This window comes from Schistocerca americana, chromosome 1 (assembly GCF_021461395.2).
Source record: "Schistocerca americana isolate TAMUIC-IGC-003095 chromosome 1, iqSchAmer2.1, whole genome shotgun sequence".
NCBI lineage: Eukaryota > Metazoa > Arthropoda > Insecta > Orthoptera > Acrididae > Schistocerca > Schistocerca americana.
The window spans coordinates 305,696,503-305,724,083 of record NC_060119.1 but is presented as its reverse complement, the minus strand read 5'-3'; the positions used below and the strand labels follow the sequence as shown (position 1 = coordinate 305,724,083).

The window sequence follows — 27,581 nt, the reverse complement described above, 5'->3', positions numbered from 1 at the left end:
TTCAGAACCCACCCAGGGAAGTATCATCAAAAAATCACTCATTCATTGGTTACAAAGCCATTTGAGATTCATGTGAAAAGAGATCTGTCTGCCTTAGCCCAGAGCTAAATCCCCCTTGTCATAGTAATATTGCTGTTAAGGCAAAGGACCATGCATCACTGGAAGACTGAGCAGAAGTGAGCAACAACAATCTGTGCTCAATAAAGCGTATGGTTGTGGGATACTTTCTTCTAGCTACTAAAGAAAAAGTAAATCAATTCACTGTCAAATAAGGTACTACGTCTTTAACTAGAGGGCCTGCCATTGGTTGGCTGATTCGTGCGAGGGGCCAAACAGCGAGGTCATCAGTCCCATTGGATTAGGAAAGAATGGGGAAGGAAGTCGGTCCTGCCCAATTAAAGGAACCATCCCAGCATCTACCTGAAGCGATTTAGGGAAATCACGAGAAATCTAAATTAGGATGGCCAGATGCAGGTTTGAACCGCTGTACTCCCGAATACAAGTCCAGTGTGCTAACCACTATGCCAGCTCCCTCTGTAGTCTGCTATTGTACAATGATTGTTTAAGTTAGGGGGGAATAATAATAATAATAATAATAATAATAAGAAGAAGAAGAAGAAGAAGAAGATAGAGAATGACTTTGACATTGGATTGAGGCTAATGTGCTTTCCTTGGACATGAGGATCCTTCGCCACTGCACGGTTATGACTGATCTTTCATCCCAATGTCAAGGCTGGAAATCCAGCTTTCATTTTCTGTTATGATTCTTTAGTGCAAGTATCATCATCATCAAGTTCAATCCTTTCCCAACAAATGTTCACTCTCTTTTCTTTCTGTTGTTGTGTCATTACACAAGGGAAAAATTTTGTAGCAACTTTACACATGTTCAATTATTCCACCAAAATTTCATGGCAAGACCCAGCTGAGACGCTAACCTGAAATTTCTTTGACAATCACTTGGAGATTTGCACGTACCAGATCGTTGATTTTCTGAATGTGTGATCCTGATCAAGGATCATCTTGATTTAAGTGCATGGAAATTATTTGTACTATTGCAGATGACCAAGAGCATTGTTTCAGAAGATGAATGCTTCCATAAAGATATTGTCACGTAGAAGAAGGTGTAATTAGATGAATGACGAACACTAACTTAACAAAGGTTTATTCAGCACTTGCACATACAAGAGCGCGGAGCAACCTGCCTCCGGCCAGAACAAGTACGGTATATATAGACACAGAACATTACAGTACAATGATTCTTAACTTTTGTGGATACTTCTAGAATGTACTAAAACCAAATATAGAAATTAAAATTTTTCAGATGAGTTTTGAACTCACGACCCTCCATGCAAGTCTAGTAGCATAACCACTGCACCACCGTGACTGTGCTACTCAGCTTCTTCTGTGGCATTGTTCCCTCCTTAAGAGAACAGTGTCTCGGTGTTACGTCATCCTAGTCCAGGAATGAGTCATCGGTCCTGCATACTCCGACTCCCAATGATGGATGTTTGCCCTGGCAGTGACCTCCTTAGAACTTCATTTACCACTACACTCTTCGTCACCTTTCCGCTTGTTGCCTGCTGCTGGAGCTTCGAATTTACCATGTGTTGCAAGATCCTTATAGAGCATCATTCGAAGGACGTGGACTGTATCTCTGATCTTTCATTGTCTTGTGTCAGAGTCGAAATCTTTAACTTCATAAGTAACAACAGAACTCTGTTTTACAACCTTATAAGGTCCACGCGCCTGAGGAGCTTGTGGTGTCACCGCCAGACACCACACTTGCTAGGTGGTAGCCTTTAAATCGGACGCGGTCCGTTAGTATACGTCGGACCCGCGTGTCACCACTATCAGTGATTGCAGACCGAGTGCCGCCACACGGCAGGTCTAGAGAGACTTCCTAGCACTCGCCCTAGTGGTATAACCAACTTTGCTAGCGATGGTTCACTAACAAAATACGCTCTCATTTGCCGAGACGATAGTTAGCATAGCCTTCAGCTACGTCATTTGCTACGACCTAGCAAGGCGCCATTACCAGTTACTGTTGATACTGAATCATGTACAGTCAACAGTAACGTTCACCATTAATGGATTAAAGTTAAGTATTCCACCAGCTACATCCGTTATTTTCTAAATTCTAATTTCCTTGTCCTGTTCCAGACCTCACGCCAGCCTGCGTGAGCTAAAACGCGTGCCTTTCGGCTTCCTCTAGTAACACGGTGTTAGCTCTCCTGCCAACCACAACATTGGCGACGAGGCAATATCGCATTCTTAACTATACTGCCCTGATTTACTTGCGTCATGGCTTCGCCACCATCTCCAGATGTACTGTCCGAATTTTATCGCTTACAGAATCAGCAGACGCAGGCCTTACTGGATGCCCTTGGACAGCTCATCCAGGGTCAACGTGCAATGCCAAACGATGCGGCAGTCGCCGCTCCACCACTAATGCAGCCACAACACGCTGTTGCACCAACTGTTCGACCTTTTGATGCTGCACTGGAAAGCTGGACGGAGTGGTCACGCCAATTTGGATTCCATCTCGCTGCCTACAGAATCCAAGGTAACGAGTGGCAGCCATTTTTGTTGTCTTCGGTCGGCGTACAAACATACCGTGTGATAGTCAAATTATTTCCCCGACGCGACGTAGCAACTCTGTCCTACGACAAAATTTTGTCTGCATTAGATGCATACTTCAAAAAAAATCAGTCAATGTAGTAGCCAAACGGTATACCTTCTTTCGTACAAAACGTACGGCAGGTCAGACTAATCGGGAGTGGGTTGCAACCTTGCAAGGCCTTACTAGGGATTGTGCTTTTGAGTGTCAATGTGGACTCCCTTATTCAGATACTATGGTAAGTGATGCAACTGCACAGAATGTTTCTGATGTTCATATAAGGGAACAGATTTTGAAACTAGTCAATCCAACCCTTCAACAAGTGTTGGACATATTGTATCGGCAGCACACACTTGACTTTGCTCAAGAATCATTTGAAACTTCGCACCCCATGTGTCACGTTAACCAGCCCGCCGGGCGAGCTGCACGGAACAGTAAACAGCCCTCGCGCCCGGCTGTGCCGCTGCCGCGTCGGCAAGCAAATGCAGTGCTAAAATCATGCCCGCAGTGTGCTACTAGACATTCGCGTGAGCATTGCCCGTCACGCCAAGCTATTTGCTTCTACTGTAATAAAAAAGGACATGTTCAAAGTGTTTGCCAGAAAAAGCTCAGATCGGACACTCAAAACCATTCCAGGCCCTTTGCTTCACGCCAGAATCGGAATCGAACCAAGGATACTCAGGCTCGGAAACTTCGCCCATGGAAATTCATGTCGTTCATTCCACTCCGCCCAATGCCACTCTCTCTAACAGTGACTGTGTTCGTCCCACAAATAGTGTGCGTCGACGTCGCCGGAACTCCCGTCAAGTCGCAAGTGATTTTGTACCAGTGTCAGTTCACACTGCACTCTTGTCGTCAGCAGGACAATAAACTTTTTGTGGACTTGGACATTAACGGCAAAGTGATACCATTCCAGCTCGATACCAGGGCTGCAGTTTCACTGATCAATCAAGACACTTACAAACTGCTGGGCACACCTCCGTTGTGTGCCGCAAATGTTAAGTTAACTAGTTATTCAGGTTAAGATATCCCTGTGTTAGGACAGTGCAGCCTTCTTGCAACATACTAAGGACAAACAAAACTTGTGTCATTTGACGTCCTTCATTCTTCTTCTGCAGTGAACTTGCTTGGTTTCGATTTATTTCAGTTGTTTAACTTGTCTACAGTAAATCAGGTCCTATCAGTCAACCAGACTGTGCCTTCAGACAGTGTTTCTCGTCTATGTGAAGAATTTGCAGACATTTTTGTACCAGGCCTCGGTTGCGCTAAAAACTATAAAGCACATTTGGAACTGAAAGTACACACACAACAGAAATTTTTCAGAGCACGCAATATTCCCCACCCATTGCGTGACGAGGTCGCAAAAACATTACACGAACTGGAATCACAAGGTGTAATTGAACGTGTGCAGGCTTCTCTCTGGACTACACCCTTAGTAATTTTGCCAAAACCTTCGGGAAAATTGAGACTTTGTGTGGACTACAAGGGAACAGTGAATCCACAACTAGTGACTGCAACTTTTCCTTTACCCTGCCCGGAAGATCTTTTTGACAAACTGTGCCCGGGTAAATATTTTTCGAAGTTCGAAGTACTTGCAAATACCAGTGGACGAAGAATCCCAGCGCGTTTTGGTGGTTAACACGCATCTTGGTTTGTATCGATTCAAACAACTGCCATTCGGGTGTGCATCCGACCCTGCATTGTTTCAGCAAATACAAACTGTTTGTGCATCGGCCCCTACTGCAGCAAACTATCTGGACAATATTGAGATCTCCAGAAAGACGGAAGAAGAACATTTAGCCAATCTCAAAACATTATTTCAGGTCTTGCGACAAAATGGACTTCGCCTGTGGAAGGACAAATGTGTGTTTTTTGCTCGTGACTTGCCCTACTTGGGACATGTACTCAATGCCCAAGGCATACATCCCAGTCCCGAGCAGCTCCGTGCCATACAAGAAGCAGCTAGAGAGTGTGCTGGGGAAAATTAACTATTATCACAGACATGTGCCGCATGCCTCTTCCATTTCAGCTCCGCTTCATTGCTTACGCCGTAAAGGCGTTCCGTTCGTCTGGACGACGGCATGCGAATGCGCCTTTCGCCAGTTGAAATCGGCGTTGCTTTCCAATACTTGCCTTACGCCATTTGATCCCCAGAAGCCCCCTTTGTTGATGGTGGATGCATCAGATTTCGGGATCGGTGCTGTGCTTGCGCACAAAGATTGTTCGCACGATCGCCCTATTGCCTTTGCGTCCAAATTGCTCTCGTCTGCGCAAAGAAATTATTCACAGATTGAGAAAGAAGCATTGTCTCTCGTACTTGGTGTTACAAAGTTTCATGATTTCTTGTATGGTAGTCACTTTACCATCCTCACAGACCACAAACCTTTGACATTGCTTTTTCAACCGACCAAGCCTGTACCTCCACGTACAGCGCAGAAATTCATTCACTGGTCTATTTTCCTCTCGCAGTACCATTACGATATCTTGTATCGGTCCACTGCTAAGCACGGAAACGCCGATGCGTTGTCCCGTTTGCCTGTTGCTGAGGATAGAGCATTTGATTCCGCCGAACTTGCTTGCATGTTCATTGTTTCGGAAACCGATGACGGGGTTGAATCGTTTCCGACTGATTTTCGTCGTGTAGCTACAGCCACAGCTGCCAACCCTGTCCTTCCTACCGTTCTGCATTTTGTTGCTACGCAATGGCCCTTGTCAATGTCACGGATAGAGGATCCGTTGGTTCGGCGATTTTTTGCTCACCAGGAGAGACTTGTTGTACGACGTGGTGTTTTGCTGCTGCGTTCTGATAATGATCAGTCCAGGGTCGTGGTCCCACATTCGTTACAGTCCTCTGTCTTACAGCTTCTCCACCAAGGACATTGGGGTATAGTGAGAACGAAACAACTTGCTCGCCAGCACTGTACTTGGTTCAGAATCGATGCCGCGATTACGAATATGTGCTCTTCTTGCATGGTGTGTGCCGAACAACAATCACCACCGCGGAAATTCTTTGCTGGCCTTTGCATGGACTTTGGCAACACTTACACATCGATTTTGCTGGTCCATTCTGGAATGCTCGATGGTTGGTTGTGGTAGATTCATTCAGTAATTTTCCTTTTGTTATCCGGATGTCTTCCAAGACGTCATCTGCCACCATCCAAGCGTTATCTGCTATCTTTTGCATTGAAGGTCTTTCACAGACTATTGTTTCCGACAATGGCCCACAATTCATGTCCGCAGAATTTCAGTCATTCTGCAAGGCCAATGGTATTCAACATCTGACATCCGCGCCGTTTTCGTCTCAGTCAAACGGTGCCGCTGAACGATTGGTCCGGACTTTCAAGTCACAGATGTTGAAGTTGAAAGAGTCGCATTCTCAGGAGGACGCGTTATTGCTCTTTTTGTCCTCGTATCGCTCTCAGTCCCGAGATGGTCGCTCGCCGGCTGAGTTGCTCCACGGTCACCATCATCGAACCTTGATGTCTTTGCTACATCCGCTGCATCAGGTTCCTGTGCAGCGGCAGACACCTGCTTTTGCCCCAGGCGACGTTGTCTACTACCGCCATTACCGGAGTTCACGGCGTTGGCTCGAAGGGCGCATTCTTCGCTGCCTTGGCCGCACTATGTACCTGGTTTTTGAGGCCACTGGTGAGGTGCGTCGGCATCTCAATCAGCTGCGCCTCTGTCGTCGCACGGGATCTGCCGCTCCCCATCTGCTTTCAGCGACGGTGCCGTCCAGTTAGCACCCTGGGGACCCATCAACTGGCTTGCCTTGGCCCCAGGTGTTACCGACACTGCCTTCCATTTTGCCCTATGGCGACGCGCCGCCGCCTGTTTTCCCGCCGGCGACACCCGTATTGGACGCATCGCTGCAACCGCCGGGCGCCTCCCTGGGTCACGCGCCGCCGATCGCTTCCCGGGACCAGTTGTCCTCCGACATGGAACTCTTGCCCACTCTGGGCCATATGTCGTCTTCGTCCGTCGGGTGCCCCAGCCCGATGGAGGTCAACCCTTCGGCCCCTCCTGTCTCTCTGCAGCCGCATACACCGCATGTTGGTGTGCACCCTGGATCAGGTTTTCAGTCGTTTCCTAGCTCCCCGCGGTCCGAATGGCAGGCTGCGGGTGGCACAGCCTCACCTGTTGTTAGGTTCCCCACCTCATCGCATACGTCAACCATGGGGTCCAACCCACGGCGGGCGGAAGCCTTATGCCACAACCGTACGCTGATTTGCGGGGGAGGAATGTGGTGTCACCGCCAGACACCACACTTGCTAGGTGGTAGCCTTTAAATCGGACGCGGTCCGTTAGTATACGTCGGACCCGCGTGTCGCCACTATCAGTGATTGCAGACCGAGCTCCGCCACACGGCAGGTCTAGAGAGACTTCCTAGCACTCGCCCCAGTGGTACAACCAACTTTGCTAGCGATGGTTCACTGACAAAATACGCTCTCATTTGCCGAGACGATAGTTAGCATAGCCTTCAGTTACATCATTTGCTACGACCTAGCAAGGCGCCATTACCAGTTACTATTGATACTGAATCATGTACAGTCAAGAGCGACGTTCACCATTAATGGATTAAAGTTAAGTATTCCACCAGCTACGTCCGTTTTTTCTAAATTCTAATTTCCTTGTCCTGTTCCAGACCTCACGCCAGCATGCGTGAGCTAAAACGCTTGCCTTTCGGCTTCCTCTAGTAACACGGTGTTGGCTCTCCTGCCAACCACAACAGAGCTTCTCAGAGAGACCAACCTTCAAAACAGGAGTGAAGATCCATACAAGGTCACCAGGCTGGTAGGGAGTTGGGCTAACTGCCTAGCTTGCTCAGCTCTGGTTAGCACCTGGCTGATGTAGTCATCATCCACGTCATCAGGATGTAGCGGAAACACAGTGTCCATTGTCGTAGTCGCCTCACGCCATGCACTAGGAAAAATGGCATAAATCTTGTGGTGTCTTGTTTGGCGGTGTTGCAGGCAAATGTCACAAAAGGTAGCACCTCACCCCAGTTGCTCTGCTCAACACTGATGAACATTGACAGCATGTCAGCCAAGGTCATATTTAGGTGTTCAGTAGGCCTGTTATTTTGCAGACGGTAGGCAGTCATCATGTGATGAGTAATGTTGCACCAATGGTTTACCTCTGTCACAAGATTCAGTTGAAAAACATTCCCTCGATCCATAATTAACTACCGTGGGGCACCGAGTTTTAATACAATGTCTTCCACGATGAATTTGGATACCTCGAATACTTTGGCTATTTTCACAGTTTTTATAATGGCATAGCGTGTCAGATAACCAGTGCAAAACATTAATCCAGCTACTGCCACTAGCAGATGTTGGAAATTGTCAGAGGAGGTCAAACCCAACAAGCTAGAAAGGCGTTTTGCTGGTGGAACTGGTATGAGTCACCCAGATAGTTTCTGAGGAACTGCCTTTCTCCTCTGGAACTCTCTACAGTGTGACAGATAGTGACGGACACTCCTAAATAAATATGGTCAGAAAATTCTCGCGTGTATCCTATCATATGTGTTAATAAAGCCTAAATGTCCAGCCTCAGGTGTGTCATGGAATTTCTGTAGAACATCCAAGCGCATGTGTTTAGGAATCACTGGTAACCACCTCTTTCCAAAGCGATCGAAGTTTTTCTGGCAAAGTAATCCATTAACTACCTTAAATTGTCCTTTCACATCCTCTGACTGATTTAAGGCAAGAATAATTTGAGGTATCTTGGCATCCCTCTTCTGCTCAGCAGAGAAATCCTGGAGTGCAGTGAGACAGCCACTATCTTCATCAAAGTCTTGATGGTCTTGCACAGGGTTTCAACAGAGACAGTCGGCACCATCGTGTTTTCTTCCACTTTTGTACACTATGGTAATGTCATACTCTTAAAGATGTAGTGCCAACCTGGTGAGTCATCCTGTCAACCAACAAAGTGAATGATGGTCTGTAACAACTGTGAATGGCCTTCCATAGAGATACTGTCAAAATTTGCTCATGGCTCAGATCACAGCAAGACATTCTCTTTCTGTAGTTAAGTAGTTTCTCTCGGCTTTTGTAAGTGTCCTAGCAGCATAGGCTATAACCTTCTCTTTTCCATCCAAAATATGCACCAGAACAGCACTGATGCCATACCCACTGTCATCTGTGTGTAGTTCTATAGGTGCTCTCTCATCATACAGACCAAGTACAGGGTCAGTTGTCAGAGCTTTTCGCAGCACATCGAAAGAATCTTGTTGAGCACCACCCCAGATAAATTCAGCACTGGCTTTTAACGACTCTTGGAGTGGCAAGGCTTTCATACAAAAGTCTTTGATAAAACAACGGCAGTAAGAACATAATCCAAAGAAGGTTCTCACATCTCTTAATACTTTGGGAAATAGGAAATTCAGATCTCACTTTTTCTGGGTCTGGCTGCACACCTTCGTTTTACACAAGGTGTCCCAGTATTCTGATTTCTTTTGCTCCAAAGAGACACTTGAGAATGGCCCTCAGTCTTTTTATATGTTCATGATATGTCTCTGGGAACACTATAATGCCATCTAAATAACAAAGACAAATTGTCCACTTCAGGTGACGTAGAAGATTATCCTTCATCTGTTCAAAAGTTGGTGGTGCATTACACAAACCAAACGGCATTACCTTAAACTCATATAGGACCTCAGGGGTGAAGAATGCAGCTTTCTCACTATCAGCCTCATCTACTTTGATTTGCCAGTATCCTGAATACATGTCCATGATTGAGAAAATCTTAGCCCCCTTCAGACAACCTAGTGCATCATCAATTCGTGGAAGGGGTTAAACGTCCTCTTCAGTTATCTTATTAAGCTTCCTGTAACCAACACAAAGGTGCCAACTACCATCTTTCTTCCTGATGAGAACCACTGGTGATGACTATGGGCTCTGCGAAGGCTGAATGATGTCATTCTTCATCATTTTCTCTACCTCGCCGCGAATTATTTGACATTCCATTGCTGACACGCAATATGCTCTCTGGCTCATTGGTTGATGCTCTCCAGTGCTAATCCGGTGCTTCACCGTCGATTTGTCTAATTGCTCTTTACCTGTGGACTGAAGCATTCAGAGAACTCTTGAAGAATGGCAAGTAGCTTCTTCTGTTGTTCCTTAGTGAGATCTGGTGATAGTTGAGCTAGAAGATCTCGTCTCGTAGTGGAAGCACCAATTTCACCCACGGACTCAGCATGGGAGGTTTCTATGATGCTCAGCTGTTCGGCAATTAATGGCTCAGCATTTACTACACAAATGCGTCTTGGAAGGATCTGCGGTTCTTGGCGACAGTTAACTATCCACAATTCACCAAATCCATTCTTAAACAAGATGACAGAGGCTGGGATGACCAAGTTATTCTTCAGTGGTACGCTTCACTTACATTCCACTACAAGATCCATGGGTTGATGTGTGGCATGGCACGTGACAGTTACCTATCTAGCACTGACTGCAGGAATGATCACTTCATCCAGCACACAGTCTCCACACACACTGATGCGCATCTTCCTGTCCACAGTATCTCATCTAGTCTACCATAATCTTCGAGTGACTACAATCTATAATTGCCTGAGAAGCTTTCAAAAAGTCCCATCCCAGAATGACATCATGACTACACTCTTGCAAGATGACAAATTCTAAGGGCTATGTATGGCCACTTATACTCACACGAATGACACATCTTCCAGTACATTTTACATATTTCCCATTAGCCACCTTCAGCAGAGATGTTTTGTTGTCGATGAATATGGATGTCCGCAAATGGCGATGGTACTTCTCCGAAATGACTGAATATGATAATCAAATATCTGCCACCTTTCTTGGCAACAGCGCACAACATGTCCTGGTCATCCTCAGTGGAAACAGACTGGTTGGTTATCCTGGGTCCTCCAGACATCAGTCTTCCTTGGTGCCCAAACAGGATGCGGCACTGTAGGAATGTAACTTCACCTGGCTCTCAACTTTTTCATTGTTTTAAAGGGAAATGAGGATGAGAGATTTGGTTCAGTGTCTGTTCCACTTCCTCCCCTATGACCTCTTGAAGCTTCTCTGTTTTTTGCTTGTCGTGCAATCCAAGTGCCTTCTGAACTTCCTCTCTCACTATCTGATGAACACTTGTGACATCAGTTCCTTCCTCCATCACAGAGATCGATACAACGTTTGGAAGCCATTCAAACTTCTTGTTTGATGCATTGTCTTGATATACTGGCACCATTTTATGAAGTTGTCTGCTGTCAAAATCTCCTTCAGGAGTAGGGCTTGATACATGTCAGCAACACCCTTCATGAGATGTGCAACCTTATCTTCCTCCTCCATTCTAGGATCCACTATTTTACACAGCTCCAAGATGTCTTTAATGTAGGATGCTGTAGTTTCTCCTGGATGCTGTGCCCTGCACTTTAATTTATCTTCAGCCTTGCACTTCTGTCGTCATGTGTTGCCGAAATACTTGTGCAGGTCCGCCTGTAATACTTCCCAGCTTGTGAACTTCTCCTCATTGTTCTCATACCATTGCTTGGCAGTGCCCTCCAAGTAGAAAAATACGTTGCTCAAACACACAGTGTCATCCCATTTGTTAAATTTGGCTGTATGCTCATATATCTTCAGCCACTTGTTTGGATCTTAGCCATCGTCACCAGAGAACCTGGAAGGATGTCTCATGTGTTGGCACACACTTGCTGTCATTGTAACATCCTCTTCTTCTTCTGTCTCCGATAGATTGCAATCTGTTGAATATGGCTGGAACTCCAGTTTCTCACTCCGAAAAACAGCAGCTCTGTCGTGGCCTGATGGGAGCCACTGTGTTGTCGATAATGTGTGCTACCACATGTTCCAGTACCCAGCGTCTCCACCATAATAATGTCATGTAGAAGAAGGTGTAATTAGATGAATGTCGAACACTAACTTCACTTAACAAAGGTTTAGTCAGCACTTTGCACATACAAGAGTGCGGAGTGAACTGCTTCCGGCCAGAACACATACGGTATATATACAGTTACAGAACATTTCAGTACAATGATTCTTGACATTCGTGGATACTTTTAGAATGTTCTCAAACCGAATATAGAAATTAAAATTTTACGGTTCAGGTGAGTTTTGAACTCACAACCCTCCACACAACAGTCTAGTATCATAACCACTACACCATGGTGACAGTGCTACTCAGCTTCTTCTGCGACAATATTAGCATGTGATTACAAAGGAGGAAATGTGCAAGGCATTTCTGCAACCATACATTACAAAATATCTCTTATTTTCTTAACAGACGTTGCGTAACCCTTGAGAGTGGAAGTGGTGTAAGGATGGACCAGGATGTTGTGTATGCTGGGTGGCCAACAGAATGTAAGTTGGGGCGGGGGAGGGGTGGGGGGGGGGGGGGAGATCTTGTGTAGGAAGTCCCTCATTTCTGGCAATAATGATAGACAATTAAATCCCTGGCAAAGGATATGGGTCAGTTGTTCTACTCCATGATACTGGGTGTGCTCTTTTGTAGCTGCTTTTTTTGTGGTGTTGGTGGGAGAATATGGATACTGCATGGGAAATATAATTTGTGGACTTAGTCTGAGGGATAGTGCCTGTCTGTGAATGCCCTCTTAAGACCTTCAGCATGCTGGGGAAACAACATCATCTCCTTTGTTCTGTATCCCGAAGGTCTCATGAGAACCTTCATGGAAAGGCACTAGCCCCCAAACATAGTCAACTAACAGATTTCCAGTGACTTATCCTCCAAAAATCAGCTACGAAGAACTAGTCCCCTTGTCACCCAATATCATCCTGGACTGGAACGACTGAACCAGATCCTTTGCAACAGCTTTGATTATCATCACACCCAAAAGTGAGACATGTTCTACCCAAGAAACTACCCACATCTCCTACAGTGGTATTCTTTCACCTACCAAAGCTGTGGAAAATCCAGATCCATCCCTATCCCGTTACTACTCCAATCACCTTGCCACTATCATCATATCCCTGTGAAAGGCCCAGGTGCAAGACTACCCAATTCATCCACCCAGCACATCCTACTGCAGTCCTGTCACAGACTTGTCCCATCCCATAAGAGAGAGGGTGCAACTTAAAATAGCAGCCATATCATTTTCCAGTGCTCTTGAATTATTGCACAGCTTTTTACGTTGGTATGACAACCAAACAGCGGTCCACCAGATTCAATGGCCACCATCAAATTGGGGCCAAGAACAAGTTCCACAACATACAGCTGAGCAGAACACGGGCGCTTCATAATTAGGGTCAACCGGATCCTTCCCTCCGCCAACAACTTTTTGTGTAAACTATGTAGATGGGTGTTATCCTTGCAACACATCCTTCACTCCCGTAACCCTCGTGGCCTGTCTCCATTAACTTATTGTTCCCACACTCTCTACCCAACAGCTTCGCCTTCGTTTGTCCTGTTATCCCCTCCCAGTCCACGCCTCCAAATCACTTTCATTGTGGTTGGTTGGGAGTCAGGAATCCCCAAACACAGTTTACAGTGGGAGACACTCCAAACTTCACCACCCTGCCCCTACACAAGAGGGAGAGTAAAAAACCTTAGAACTGAAAATAAAAACAACTTTCACAGAGGAAACTGAGAACCAATTCAACCATACAGGGATCGTCTGCCAATATTAAAGGTAAAGTGCGGCGAAGTCCATACTTAGTACGCAGAGCCAGAAGAAGGAGGGGGCATTACACCAAAATGTGGGCTACTGACTGGAAGGCCCCACAACCACAAAGTGGGGGTGGCTCATTACGCAAAAGAAAACCAGGGGTCAGCCTGGTATGGCCGATGCGGAGACGACACAGGGTGGTCGAGTCCTTTTGGGAGAGGCGGAAGGAAGAACGCTATGGGACAGGTGTCACCTTAATTGTACTAAGTTTATTAGACAGGGAGGTAGCCTCCCAAGAGTTGGCCCATGATTGTGCAAAGTGGGATTTGATATGAAACCGCAAATCCACCACAGGAGGGGTTACAGGGAAGTGGGGTGGGGGTGGGTGGGGGGGGGGGGGGGGGTGACTGCTCCCTCAGCCAAACGATCAGCAAGCTCATTGGGATACCCACATGGCCAGGGACCCAAAGGAAGTCAACAGAACAAGCAGCATGGTGAAGATCAGTGAAACAGTCACGGATAGACGAGACCAAGGGATGGCGGGAAAAACACCGGATAATAGCCTGAAGGCCACTCATTGAGACCGTACATAACTAATCGCGGGTGAGTTGGAACTGTTTAATAAAGGAAGGGGCCTGGGAAATTGCCATCAATTTCGCAGTAAACACCCCACATGCAGTTGACAGGAGATGATTTTCCATGCCAACAGAGGACATGAAGTCATATCCCACAAGACGAGCAGATTTAGAGCCATTGGTGTAAAAAACAACAGCATCTCGAAATGCTCATAAAATTCAAAATTCAGCAGAAAAAACGATGGAACGCAATCGGGGAAGGAATCTTTTGGACCTCGGCGGAGATCTATCCGAATCCGGGGCTGAGGAACGTGGGAGACAGGACAATGAAGGAAGCTGAAAATCAAGGCGAAGAGACGCAGGGCGGAGCCCAACCAGTAAACCCGCCCAAAGGTGGGAATCAGGTGGGCGACGCCCTTGGTCTGGGAACAGGATAGAATAGGAAGGATGAGTGGGAGACGAATGGACAGCAATTGCATAAGAAACCAGAAGCTGGGACTGCTGAACAGAAAGGGAGGGGGGGATCCCAGCTTCAACCAGGAGACTATCAACAGGGCTAGTAGGGAAGGAACTGGTGGCCAAATGGATACCACGATGATGGTGGACCTGATCCAGGAGGCACATTGTGGAAGAAGCAGTTGAACCATAAACTTGACAACCTTAGTCCAAGTGAGACAACACCAAGGCCCAATAAAGGCATAGAGGAGTGGAACGATCCACACCCCAAGAGGTGTGGGCTAGGAAGCGAAGGACATTTGAGTTTACGGAAACAATCTATCTGCAGAAGTCTGATACGAGGCAGCTGTTGAAAAGAAGACCAAGGGACCACAAGTAATCGTTGTGCACCGAGGTAGAGCTCCAGATCGGGGTGGACCGTAGTACGGCGACAGAAGTGGACCACCCACAAGTTTATAGGAGAGAATTGAAACCCATGTGAGAGGGTCCATGCACAGGCATGCCATATAGCACCGTGGAGCTGCTGCTCTGGAGAGGTCATCGAAGAGGAACTAACCCAAATGCAGAAATCCCCCCACATACAAAGCAGGGGTGACCCAAGGACCAACGGAGGCCACAAGTCCACCTATAGCAATGAGGAAAAGAAGTACACTCAATACGAAACCCTGTGGGATGCCATTCTCCTGGGTCCGTGGAGAACTAAAAACAGTACCAACCGGAACCCTGAACAACCGATGGAACAGGAACTGGCAGATAAAAATCAGGAGTGGGCCCCGAAGAACCCACTCATGAAGCGTAAGAAAGATATGATCGCTGGGAAAAAGCTTGCCGAAATGTGGATTCCAAGCGAAGTAAATGATCGATCAGAGACCGTCCCTCTCGCAAGTCACACTGGTAAGGGGACAATAGATCCCGAGATTCGAGGACCCAAATGAGCCCACGGGCTACCATCTGTTCAAGTAACTTGCAAACAACGTTTGTCAGACTAATTGACCGATAGCTCTTGACAAACAGGGGGTTCTTACCAGGCTTAGGGATAGGAACCACAATACTATCCCTCGATTGAGAAGGGAAGTCACGCTGGAGCCAAATACGGTTAAGCATCCGGAGAAGATGATGATGTTGTGGAGCACTAAGATGTTGAAGCAATTGGTTATGAATGGAGTGTGGGCCAGGGGCCGTATCATGAGAAGAAGAAAGTAAAAGGTTCGTTGTACGATTCTGACTGACAAGGGGTAAAACATAAGGTGGAAGCTTCGGCCCACTGTTTCTGGCGAAGGACTGCAGCCGGATAGGAGGTTGATGCTGATGCTGTTGCAAAATGGATCGCAAGATGTTCTGTGAGAATCAAAGGGTCCGTGCAAAGGCCATACAGGAGGCCAAGGCCCAGGAGGGTAGACTACCAATGGCAACCTTGGAGAGAGCGAAGTGAAGCCCATACCCATGACATATGGACAGTAGAACTGAGGGAAGAAACAAAGTGTTTCCAACACAACCGTTTGCTATGTTTGATTAAGTAACGGGCTTTGGCATGAAGGTGTTTAAAGGGAATACAATTGGCAGCGGATGGGTGCCTCTTAAGGTGTCGCAAAGCTCGAGGGCAATCACAAATGGCAATGGCAAGGGCCATACTCCACCATGGAACTTGCCAGTGGCGAATGGTCCGGGTGAGCGTGGGATCGCAAGGCTAGCAGGGCGAACAATAGCATCACACAAATCACGTAGGACGTCATCAATATAACCAGACAAAGAGGGAGAAAAAATGACCTGTGCAGTATATAGAGGCCAATCGGCGTGCTGGAAAGACCAATGAAGTACCCTGTCCATCGGGGAGTGGGAAGGGAGTGAGAGAATCAATGGGAAATGGTCACTATCACAAAGGTCGTCATATGGGAACCAGTGTAATGAAGGGAGGACGGAGGGAGAAGAAAGAGAAATATCAATGGCAAAAAGGTACTACGAACAGCACTGAAATGGGTAGGGGAGCCATCATTAAGAAGGTACAAGTCGTGGTCTGCAAGAAACTGGTCTATGAGAAGGTCCTAATTAGATGGAAATGCACTGCCCCACAAGGGATGATGAGCATTAAAATCCCTGAAAAGGAGGAAGGGAGGAGGAAGTTGCTGAAGGAGGACAGTTAAAGCAGCAGGTGTAAGAGTCCTGTCAGGAGGCAGATGAATATTGCAAACTGTGACCCCAGAGTCCAGGTGGACCCTAACAGCAACCGCTTCCAATGTAGTTTGGAGAGGAATCCATGTGCTATCAACATCTGTACGATCCAACGTACAAACACCACCAGAGGCCCGCAGGGGGCTGACCCGATTTTGACAGAAAGCACAAAACCCACGGAGGGTCGGTGAGTGATCATCAGTAAAATGAGATTCCTGCAGAACCACACAAGCTGCAGAGTAAAACGAAATAAGGGATTTCAACTCTGGAATGTGATAGTAATATCCATTACAATTCCATTGGATAACCATAGAATGATGATTCAAATGGGGGGTGAACAGGCTAAAGCCAGTCATGCCGCCAGGTCACCATCCGTCACCGACAAGGAGGGGGCAACACCCATGAACAGCAGGTTGCGAAGGTGGGGACGGGACCTCTGGCGTCACCAGGGGCTCCTTGTCCCGGGACTTATGTATCTTCTTCTTTTCTGTTTGAGATCGAGGAGGGCTGTGCCACAAAAAGGAGCCAGCTGCAGCAAGATCTGGAACAGAAAGAGAGTGGGCAACCTGGGAGCACAAAGAAAGTGGTTCTCGTGATCATTGCGTGGCAGCAGGCCCGGAAGGGTGCTCCTGGGAGCGACTTTGACTGCAGAGGCCGAAGTAGTGAAACACTTCCCTGGCTGGGGAGGGGAAGCGGTGCTCAGAGGGGTGGGTGTGGGAACCGCAGGGGAGGGGGGGGGGGGGGTTCAGGACTGGGGTAAGGAAGGGGTGAAGATGTGACTAAAGCACAGTTAAACGTCATTGACACAGGATGAAGACGTGCATACTTCTTACAATTCTCAGCGTAAGTTACATAATCAAGGGACATATACTCTTGTATCTTCTTTTCCTTCTTATAAGCCGGGCAATCGGGTGAACGTGCAGAATGATCGCCATGACAATTAACACACACAGGAGAGGGAACACAGGAACTCCCCTCATGGAGTGGACGTCCACAGTCACCACAGAGAGGGGTCTGCGAACAGTGGGAAGACGTGCCCAAAACTCAAGTACCTAAAACATCTCATAGTTCGTGGGATGTACGGCTTCACATCACATTGATAAACCATAATCTTGATCTTCTCAGGGAGGGTATTCCCTTCAAAGCCGAGGATAAAGGCACAGTATCAAGGCGATTGTCAGTTGGGCCCTTCTGAACACGCCGAACAAAGTGAACACCCCGCCGTCCTAGATTATCTCTAAGTTCCTCATCAGTTTGAAGGATGAGGTCCCTGTGAAAAATTACACACACCTTGAACCACATTCAAAGAATGGTAAAGGGGGGGGGGGACACATGTCTGGATTCGTATGCATTTCATTTGCATAGCGTCTGTCCTGATACCACCCACTCCGATCAGGGGCTCTCCCCAAGGCGCAACCCAGCCACAGCAAGGGCTGTCTGGCATGGCGGCCATTGCCGGGAGTTATGATGCTCCAGGATGAAAAGCAACCTCTCCTAGGCTTATATGAGGTGGTCACAGCTCACGTATCAGAAGTGTGATCCCTGTCTTTTCAGGGGGCTGAACCAAAAGGGTACATAGCGACCCCACCACACCGGCTGGCTACCATGCTGGCTATGTACCCTAGCATCAGACAACGATGTGAAGGAAAAGATGGAAGGAACTAGGAGGGCACACGCCGGAGACACTAGGTAAGGAACTCTTCCCCAAATAGCTCACACTACGGAATAGAAATTTAGTAATGGAGGTCAAACCCCAGAGGGGGTCCAAAAGAATGCCAAAAGAATGAGTTAATTACTCAACAAAACCAAATCTCAAAGCCAACAGAACCAGGAGGATAGCAGGGCCAACATAAACAAGGATACGAAGAGAGGGACAAGTGAGGACTGAGGGGAAGGAGCAATGACGGGGAAGGAGCAACGACAGGAAAGGAGGGGAAGGGAAAGGAAATGCAGTCCAGGACAAAAGGAAGACCTCAATAGCTCGGGGCTCCATGCTCGCCACGCACGTACTCACGAAAGGGCCGTGAGTCCCCTGGGGGACTTTCATTGTGCACTGCACCAGCCCTTGTAACTGTGTATCACATACCTAGCCCAAGCAGCTGCCACCCCTCTCTCTTGAATTCCTATCCAGCAAACATCCTGCCTCCCTCCAAGGTAGTAGCTATCTACCACCATCCCTTCTTCCCACCTAAATGTGTGTGCGCGTGTGTGTGTGTGTGTGGGGGGGGGGGGGGCAGGGGCGGGCAGGGGGGGGGGGGGGGGGGGGAGATTCTCATTTTATTTCAAAAGCTAGGAAGTTCCTCCCTCCCCTCCCCCTTCTGTGTATACCTGGCGACCAGTGCTACTATTCTTTGGTGAATAGTCTCCTTTACTCCTACTTCACATTCAGCCAGAACTTTCCTTAATATACATACGTAATTTGACCAAAGTGTTGTGACAAAACAGGAAAAACAAGGATCTCTCTCTGTTGCATTTTATTTTAGTGCAACAGTATATTACTTTACTTCAGGCACTAATGACCATGATGCCGAGCTTAACAACTTTCTCAGGCTTGTCTATAAATGACTGAATATCTCAACTATATTCTGATTTGTTATCCTTTACTCAATCCATATTTATATTCCATCAAGGACTTTCCATTCCCACATTTAAATGGGAAGGAAAGAACTATATGTATGAGGACGCAGAGTTTGGTAATACAACTGAATAAAACCACCTACCGCTGCTATATGTATCAAGTACTTAGTATTTCACAAGCTTTCACAAGAATGTTGTCAAATGTTAACTACTGAGTGTTATGAGGTTGGCAGGAGTGGGCATATATAAACATGCTCCCAACCATGATGGTACTAGTAACTAATTTATTGCCATACAAATTAATATATTTGCTTTACATCAGTTTTAACATTGTGAGGACTGAACTCTTAATAATGTTCTGCTTTTATACTACTTCTAAACATTTTGTAAGTAATAAAACTAAAACAGTAAAATGTTTGTTACCTTTTGGTCCAGTGCTCCTCCAACAGCAACATCTGGATGTTCACTGTTTAATGAAACACATGATGGCTCGTAATCTACAGGCAGGCTAAACACTTTCCTGCCTCCTTGGACAACACAAACCTGAATGGAAATCAGAGAATATTCTTAGAATCCATGTATCCTCGTCTGAGAACAGAATATGATAATCCAATTCTTTAAATACATAATGGGATATGGTACAGTATAATGCAGAAAATGATTTAATTGTTGTGGGGAGGTGAGACAAAAGATGACAGAGTTAAAGGAGAAGAAAGAAGGGTGAAGGAAAAGGACTGGAGAGGTCTACGAAAATCACCTAGAACTGCAGATCAGGGAGACTTACCGGACAGGCTGAGAAGGAAAGACTGATTGTCAGGGATTGCACCAAATGAGATTTGAAAACCCAAGAGCTTACAGATGGAAGACAGGGTAACATGCAAAACAGAGATTACTACTAAAACGTCGTGCATGAGTTAACAAGAGTGAAAAGCTAAGTGCATTGTACAGTGCAGTGGTGGGAGGGGGGTGGCGAAAAATAGACAGGTAAGAAAATGGAAGATGTAGAAAATTAAAATGGAGGAAAGAAAGGAGCAGTTACTGTAAAGAAAAGCTGAGCTGGAAGAAATTAACATAAATTAATGGACAGTGGGTGGCAAGAACTAAGTACATGTTGTTGTGCTAGGTTCCACCTGTGGAGGTCTGAGAAACTTGTGTCTGAGGGAAGAAGTCAGATGGCACATGTGGTGAAACAGGCACTGAGATCATGACTATCAAGTTGTAGAGTATGCTATGCAACAGGATACTGTGTGTTGCTTGTATAGACCTCTGCCTATGCCCATTCATCTGAACTGTTAATTTGGTGGTGGTCATACCAAATTTAAAGGCCAAACAGTGCTTACACAACAGCTGGTATATGATGTATTATTTCACAGGTGGCTCTCCCTTTGACATTATATGTTTTGCCAGTTACAGGGTTCATGTAAAGCCCATGTAGTACGAAAGATCTATCACTTAGAGTTAGCTGAAGTTTTCTGAAATAATATATTGCAAATGTGTCTAAAGGAATAATCTGTATTTATTTCCAAGAATTTGATACTGTCTTAAGCAATTTAACATTTAGCTATATTTCAAACTGCAATATTCAGAGAGTCTGCAGTTCGTGGTCTCACGGTAGCGTTCGCACTTCCTGAGCACGGGGGTCCCGGGTTCAATTCCCAGCAGGGTAAGGGATTTTCACCTGCCCCGAGATTACTGGGAGTAATAGTGTCATCTTCATAATCATCATTCATCCTCATTACGGTCAGGGGAAGGCAACGGCTTACCACCTCCATTAGGACCTGCATAGTATGGCGTTGCAGGTCTCCTGCATTGTTCCCCAACGCTCTGTCAAGAAGCATGGGACTTCATTTCCACTATTCAGAGAAGAAGTAGTCTATTAAGTCCAAAAAGCCATGGTCAGGAACTACAATGAACTAAATCATCTTCCACAATTACAGCTCAGCTGCAAACTAAAACTTTAAAAACTAAACATAAGCTATGTAAGAAGTATTACATTCTGGCAACCTGGTGCCAGGACAAAGAACAATTAAGGCTTGAAGTGATTCAAATTCATTAATGAATACTAATAATAATAATAATAATAATAATAATGATAATAATAACCAGCAAATCCAAATTATTAAGGAAGAACTGTAAATTTTAAATAAAAAATTTGTTTGACAATATTACAAATATCCTTGACAACCGAGTAAATAACAGAACATCAAGAAGTAGTGTGTAGCCGACTGCACACTGAAAGCCAAATGCTAAAAAGGGAAACAGTTTGCCAATAAATATATTTAATGTAAACAGCAAAGGCCATGTCACAGAAGAATACTAAGTCTATGAAATGAGGATTTGTGGTCATTACTTCTACAGGTGACAACTGTATTCAACAGGTTTCCAGCAACTAGCGGTATTAACAGCAGTTGTTTGGGACCTAAAACTATATGGCCTCTCCAACAGCAGCAATGTAACTTTCTCATCATCATCATCATCATCATCATCATCATCATCATCATCATGCAACATGCTGCTTAACCAGGTTTGATGAGCTTCATTGAAGGCAAGTTGACTTTAAAAAAATGTTTTGGTTATAGTGAATGTCAGTGTAGTTCAAGTTGATTTTGTTTGCCAACAAAGTCTTAGATGAAGTCACCGACACTTTCACACTTGTTGATTGGAGTTAAGGGGGGGAGGAGTTAAGGGGGGGAGGAGTTAAGGGGGGGAGGAGTTAAGGAGGGGGGAGGAGTTAAGGAGGGGGGAGGAGTTAAAGGGGGGGAGGAGTTAAAGGGGGGGAGGAGTTAAAGGGGGGGAGGAGTTAAAGGGGGGGAGGAGTTAAAGGGGGGGAGGAGTTAAAGGGGGGGAGGAGTTAAAGGGGGGAGGAGTTAAAGGGGGGGAGGAGTTAAAGGGGGGAGGAGTTAAAGGGGGGGAGGAGTTAAGGGGGGGGAGGAGTTAAAGGGGGGGAGGAGTTAAAGGGGGGGAGGAGTTAAAGGGGGGGAGGAGTTAAAGGGGGGAGGAGTTAAAGGGGGGGAGGAGTTAAAGGGAGGGGGGAGGTAATGGGGGGTAAGATAAGGGGGGTAGAGGTAAGGGGGGTAGAGGTAAGGGGGGTAGAGGTAAGGGGGGTAGAGGTAAGGGGGGTAGAGGTAAGGGGGGTAGAGGTAAGGGGGGGTAGAGGTAAGGGGGGTAGAGGTAAGGGGGGTAGAGGTAAGGGGGGTAGAGGTAAGGGGGTAGAGGTAAGGGGGGTAGAGGTAAGGGGGGTAGAGGTAAGGGGGGTAGAGGTAAGGGGGGGTAGAGGTAAGGGGGGTAGAGGTAAGGGGGGTAGAGGTAAGGGGGGTAGAGGTACGGGGGGTAGAGGTAAGGGGGGTAGAGGTAAGGGGGGTAGAGGTAAGGGGGTAGAGGTAAGGGACAAGTAGGAAGGGGCAATGGGAGCAGGGAGGGAAGGGTGGTGGCAACGGGGGGGAAAGGGAGGGGGCAACGGGGGGAAGGGAGGGGGCAACGGGGGGAAGGGAGGGGGCAACGGGGGAAAGGGAGGGGCAACGGGGGGGGGAAGGAGGGGCAACGGGGGGGGGAAGGAGGGGGCAGTGGGGGTGGGAGGGAATGGCCAGTGGGGGGGGAGGGAGGGGGCAGTGGGGGGGGGGGGAAGGGAGGGGTCAACGGGTGGAAGGGAGGCGTCAACGGGTGGAAGGGAGGCGTCAACGGGTGGAAGGGAGGCATCAACGGGTGGAAGGGAGGCGTCAACGGGTGGAAGGGAGGCGTCAACGGGTGGAAGGGAGGCGTCAACGGGTGGAAGGGAGGCGTCAACGGGTGGAAGGGAGGCGTCAACGGGTGGAAGGGAGGCGTCAACGGGTGGAAGGGAGGCGTCAACGGGGAAAAGGGAGGCGTCAACGGGGAAAAGGGAGGCGTCAACGGGGAAAAGGGAGGCGTCAACGGGGAAAAGGGAGGGGGCAACGGGGAAAAGGGAGGGGGCAACGGGGAAAAGGGAGGGGGCAACGGGGAAAAGGGAGGGGGCAACGGGGAAAAGGGAGGGGGCAGCGGGGGGAAGGGAGGGGGCAGCGGGGGGAAGGGAGGGGGCAGCGGGGGGAAGGGAGGGGGCAGCGGGGGGAAGGGAGGGGGCAGCGGGGGGAAGGGAGGGGGCAGCGGGGGGAAGGGAGGGGGCAGCGGGGGGAAGGGAGGGGGCAGCGGGGGGAAGGGAGGCGTCAACGGGTGGAAGGGAGGCGTCAACGGGTGGAAGGGAGGCGTCAACGGGTGGAAGGGAGGCGTCAACGGGTGGAAGGGAGGCGTCAACGGGGAAAAGGGAGGCGTCAACGGGGAAAAGGGAGGCGTCAACGGGGAAAAGGGAGGCGTCAACGGGGAAAAGGGAGGGGGCAACGGGGAAAAGGGAGGGGGCAACGGGGAAAAGGGAGGGGGCAACGGGGAAAAGGGAGGGGGCAACGGGGAAAAGGGAGGGGGCAACGGGGAAAAGGGAGGGGGCAGCGGGGGGAAGGGAGGGGGCAGCGGGGGGAAGGGAGGGGGCAGCGGGGGGAAGGGAGGGGGCAGCGGGGGGAAGGGAGGGGGCAGCGGGGGGAAGGGAGGGGGCAGCGGGGGGAAGGGAGGGGGCAGCGGGGGGAAGGGAGGGGGCAGCGGGGGGAAGGGAGGGGGCAGCGGAGGGAAGGGAGGGGGCAACGGGGGGAAGGGAGGGGGCAACGGGGGGAAGGGAGGGGGCAACGGGGGGAAGGGAGGGGGCAACGGGGGGAAGGGAGGGGGCAACGGGGGGAAGGGAGGGGGCAACGGGGGGAAGGGAGGGGGCAACGGGGGGAAGGGAGGGGGCAACGGGGGGAAGGGAGGGGGCAACGGGGGGAAGGGAGGGGGCAACGGGGGGAAGGGAGGGGGCAACGGGGGGAAGGGAGGGGGCAACGGGGGGAAGGGAGGGGGCAACGGGGGGAAGGGAGGGGGCAACGGGGGGAAGGGAGGGGGCAACGGGGGGAAGGGAGGGGGCAACGGGGGGAAGGGAGGGGGCAACGGGGGGAAGGGAGGGGGCAACGGGGGGAAGGGAGGGGGCAACGGGGGGAAGGGAGGGGGCAACGGGGGGAAGGGAGGGGGCAACGGGGGGAAGGGAGGGGGCAACGGGGGGAAGGGAGGGGGCAACGGGGGGAAGGGAGGGGGCAACGGGGGGAAGGGAGGGGGCAACGGGGGGAAGGGAGGGGGCAACGGGGGGAAGGGAGGGGGCAACGGGGGGAAGGGAGGGGGCAACGGGGGGAAGGGAGGGGGCAACGGGGGGAAGGGAGGGGGCAACGGGGGGAAGGGAGGGGGCAACGGGGGGAAGGGAGGGGGCAACGGGGGGAAGGGAGGGGGCAACGGGGGGAAGGGAGGGGGCAACGGGGGGAAGGGAGGGGGCAACGGGGGGAAGGGAGGGGGCAACGGGGGGAAGGGAGGGGGCAACGGGGGGAAGGGAGGGGGCAACGGGGGGAAGGGAGGGGGCAAAAAGAGAGAGGAATAGGAAAAGACAAACGGATGCATTGGCAGAGGGTTGCAAATAAACAGGTTGGGGGAAGGGAATCGGTAGGAGATGATAGGACAGAGGGAATGGAAACTGTTGGGTGAAAGGTGTAGGGACAGTATGTTACCAAAGGTTGAGGGTGGGATGATTACGGGAGCATAGAACATATTGTCCAGGTTAACTCCCATCTGTGCATCCCCACTCCCTCAGCATACTGAGCAAGGGAGTCTTTGCCACCGCAAAGGAAGTCCCAGATGCAAAACGTGCGTATCCACCTAACCAGCACTTCCTATTCCAATCCTGGCACAGATTTATCCTACCCCAGCAGGGGCTGGCTCACCCGTGAAAGTAGCCTTCTTATTTACCAGCTCTGCTGCAATCATTGGACAGCTTTTTATATTGGTGTGGCTACCAACCAGCTATCCACCAGGATGAGGACCCACTGCCACTGCCAAACTGTTGCAAAGAGCCAAGTAAACAACCATGTGGCACAGCATGCAGCTGAACACAAAATATTTGATTTCAATGGCTGATTCACTGGCCATGCCATCTGGATCCTTTGCTCCACCACCACCTATTCTGAATAGCTCAGATGGGAGTTAACCTTACAACACAGCCACTGCTCCCATAATTATCCTGACCTCAACCTACGGTAACATACGGTCACCACGCCCTCCTTCCAACAATTTCCAGCCACTTGTCCTACCATCTATTCCCCATTGTCATCTCTCATTCAGTTTATTTGCAGCCCTGAGACAACGCATCCATCCATCTCTTCCCATTCCTCTCCTTTTTTTCCCCACCTCCCAACTCCACAACCACCTGATCACCTGATGCTCCGCTTGCTAGCAGTCCCTGCACAATCCACCAGATAACATTCGTCTCTCTCTCTCTCTCTCTCTCTCTCTCTCTCTCTCTCTCTCTCCCCCCCCCCCACCCGTACACTACTATACCAAACCCTACCCCTACCCCTTCCTCACCCCTCCAGATTTCTGCTTTCATACCACATGATGCTGCATTACAGCCCGAAATGCTGGAGTTGGTAGTCGTGTGTGTGTGTGTGTGTGTGTGTGTGTGTGTGTGTGTGTGTGTGTGTGTGAGGGGGGGGGGGGAGGGGGAGGGCAGTGGTTGCAAATGGTGCTTGTGTATGAGTGTCTTTTACCGACAAAGGCTGTAGTTGACAGCTATATGAGAGTGTCTTAATTGTGCCTGTCTACAACTTGACGTGTCTTTTTTTATGAAAAGTAGTAGTCTGCCTTTTTCTACATTGATGATATTCCTACAAGGAGTTTCCATTGTTTAATTTTGCCCCAAACAGCGTTCATCCATGCTACAACTCCGTGAAGTTTTCCTTTGTTATTAACCCCTACAGGATTACTCTTCTGTGGCTATTCTCTCTCTTCTTTCCTGTATTCACAACCTTCCAAACTGAATCTGCTTCTGAACTTCACTGCATCAACAACCATCCACGCACAACACAGGCTTCGTGACCACGCAGTATATTCGTGTGTTATCCAACGCCCTAGAATACTTCCTCTGATAGTTACAATTACATTATATTTATTTGTATTGATCCTAATTCGTCCATCATCCTGATGTTCTTCAGCCTTTTGTTTTCCACACCTGCCTGTGCCACAAACTTTTGATTCTTGACCTAAACCCCCTCTCTCTCTGCTTATCGCAACATACACACACTCCCATATGTCACTCCTCCTTTTCACCCACATTTCTGTATGATTTTAACGTATTTGTGTTCATCTTTAAGTGGTTTCTTGTGGTTCCATGTATTTTTACTATCTGTGTCTTTTTGCTTAACTGCATGTTTCCTTCATATCTTTAAGTATTGTTATTTATCTTTATGCATATTTCTGCTTATTCATCTCCTCTCACAACCATCAACAGCTATATTGCCGATTTCTATATCATTCCCATTCCTTTACACCATTCATGCCACAATGGTTCTGTGCTCCACCTTTATGCACCAGTTCAGAAAATATCTCTTTTCCTGGCTAAAACCCAGTCTCACATTCTGTTTCTCAAATGCTGCCTAAACCATAGAATCCACCCAAATGGCCTAACTGTAAGGATTCCTTTCTCTGCATCCCACCCCTCCTTTCACTATGACCTATGATCTAGACCTTTCAGATTCTGCCAATCCATGGCTCTCACAAATCTGGTACTGCAAAAACACATCTCCGTGGCACAGGCATCCCAGAACCACCTCTGCTTCCTCCGCAAAATACTGCAATCCCTACTCCATACATCACGTCTCCAAAATTAAATCCCTCCTTCTCCAGCACCCAAAGGAGGATTCCAGATACCATTTTCATAAGTTATGCATCCTGCTGACACCCTACTGCCACTTTGGGGCACCACTATCCAACTACTATTTTACCCACAGTGTTCCTCCACGTCCACCCCTCAAAGCAGTGAAACCCTGCCTACCTTTTTCAACTTGCCACATCCCACAAAACTCCCAATCAACCCTTCATCAAATTGAAACCCAGAGACAAAAGATTCTTGTAAGACTGTTGTTTACCTTTCCACTAAAACCCTTAGTTCCACAAAAGTTTCAGTCCTATCTAAAGGCCTCACCTTTGTCCTACACCCGAACCATCAAAGACTTACTCTCCTCCTCTTGATCTCTGCAATGGAAGCACTTCTTTGCTGCAAATCCCTCCAACCAAAACCACTCTAATTCTAACACTGAACCCTGCCTCCTCCAGTTCACACCACCATCCGACAGTGATCCTCCTCCTAACAACCCACTGGTCACCTTCCAGGAATTCCTTACCTTAAACTTAGCCTAACCATCCTTTCCCAGGTCCCTTTCTCAGAACATGAACCTTTCAGTAGAAGAAAGAACAGCCATACCCAACCTCAAAATTAATCCTGACCTACTCATCCTACCTCAGACAACAGATCCACCACTGTTGTTCGGAATCTCGGTGACTACCTGGTAGAAGGACCTGGAAGTCCAACACAAACTCCAAGCCCTGCTTAAACCCTTAGGCCCATCCCAGAACATCTCCTCTGAATGTATTTTCCTCCTCACCCTTATGACACCCTACACACCCACCTTCTACATGCTCCCCAAAATCCACAAGCCCAACAATCCTGGAC

General features: G+C 48.4%; 1 protein-coding gene across 1 annotated transcript in view; it reads right to left on the bottom strand.

The window, feature by feature from the left end:
- The window catches only part of LOC124595822 (actin-interacting protein 1), a 181,219-nt gene that overhangs the window by 43,531 nt on the left and 110,107 nt on the right, over positions 1 to 27,581 (bottom strand). The window contains exon 11 of the mRNA XM_047134719.1: positions 19,424 to 19,543. Coding sequence (XP_046990675.1) covers positions 19,424 to 19,543 — 120 coding nt within the window. The remainder of the gene's footprint in view (positions 1 to 19,423; positions 19,544 to 27,581) is intronic.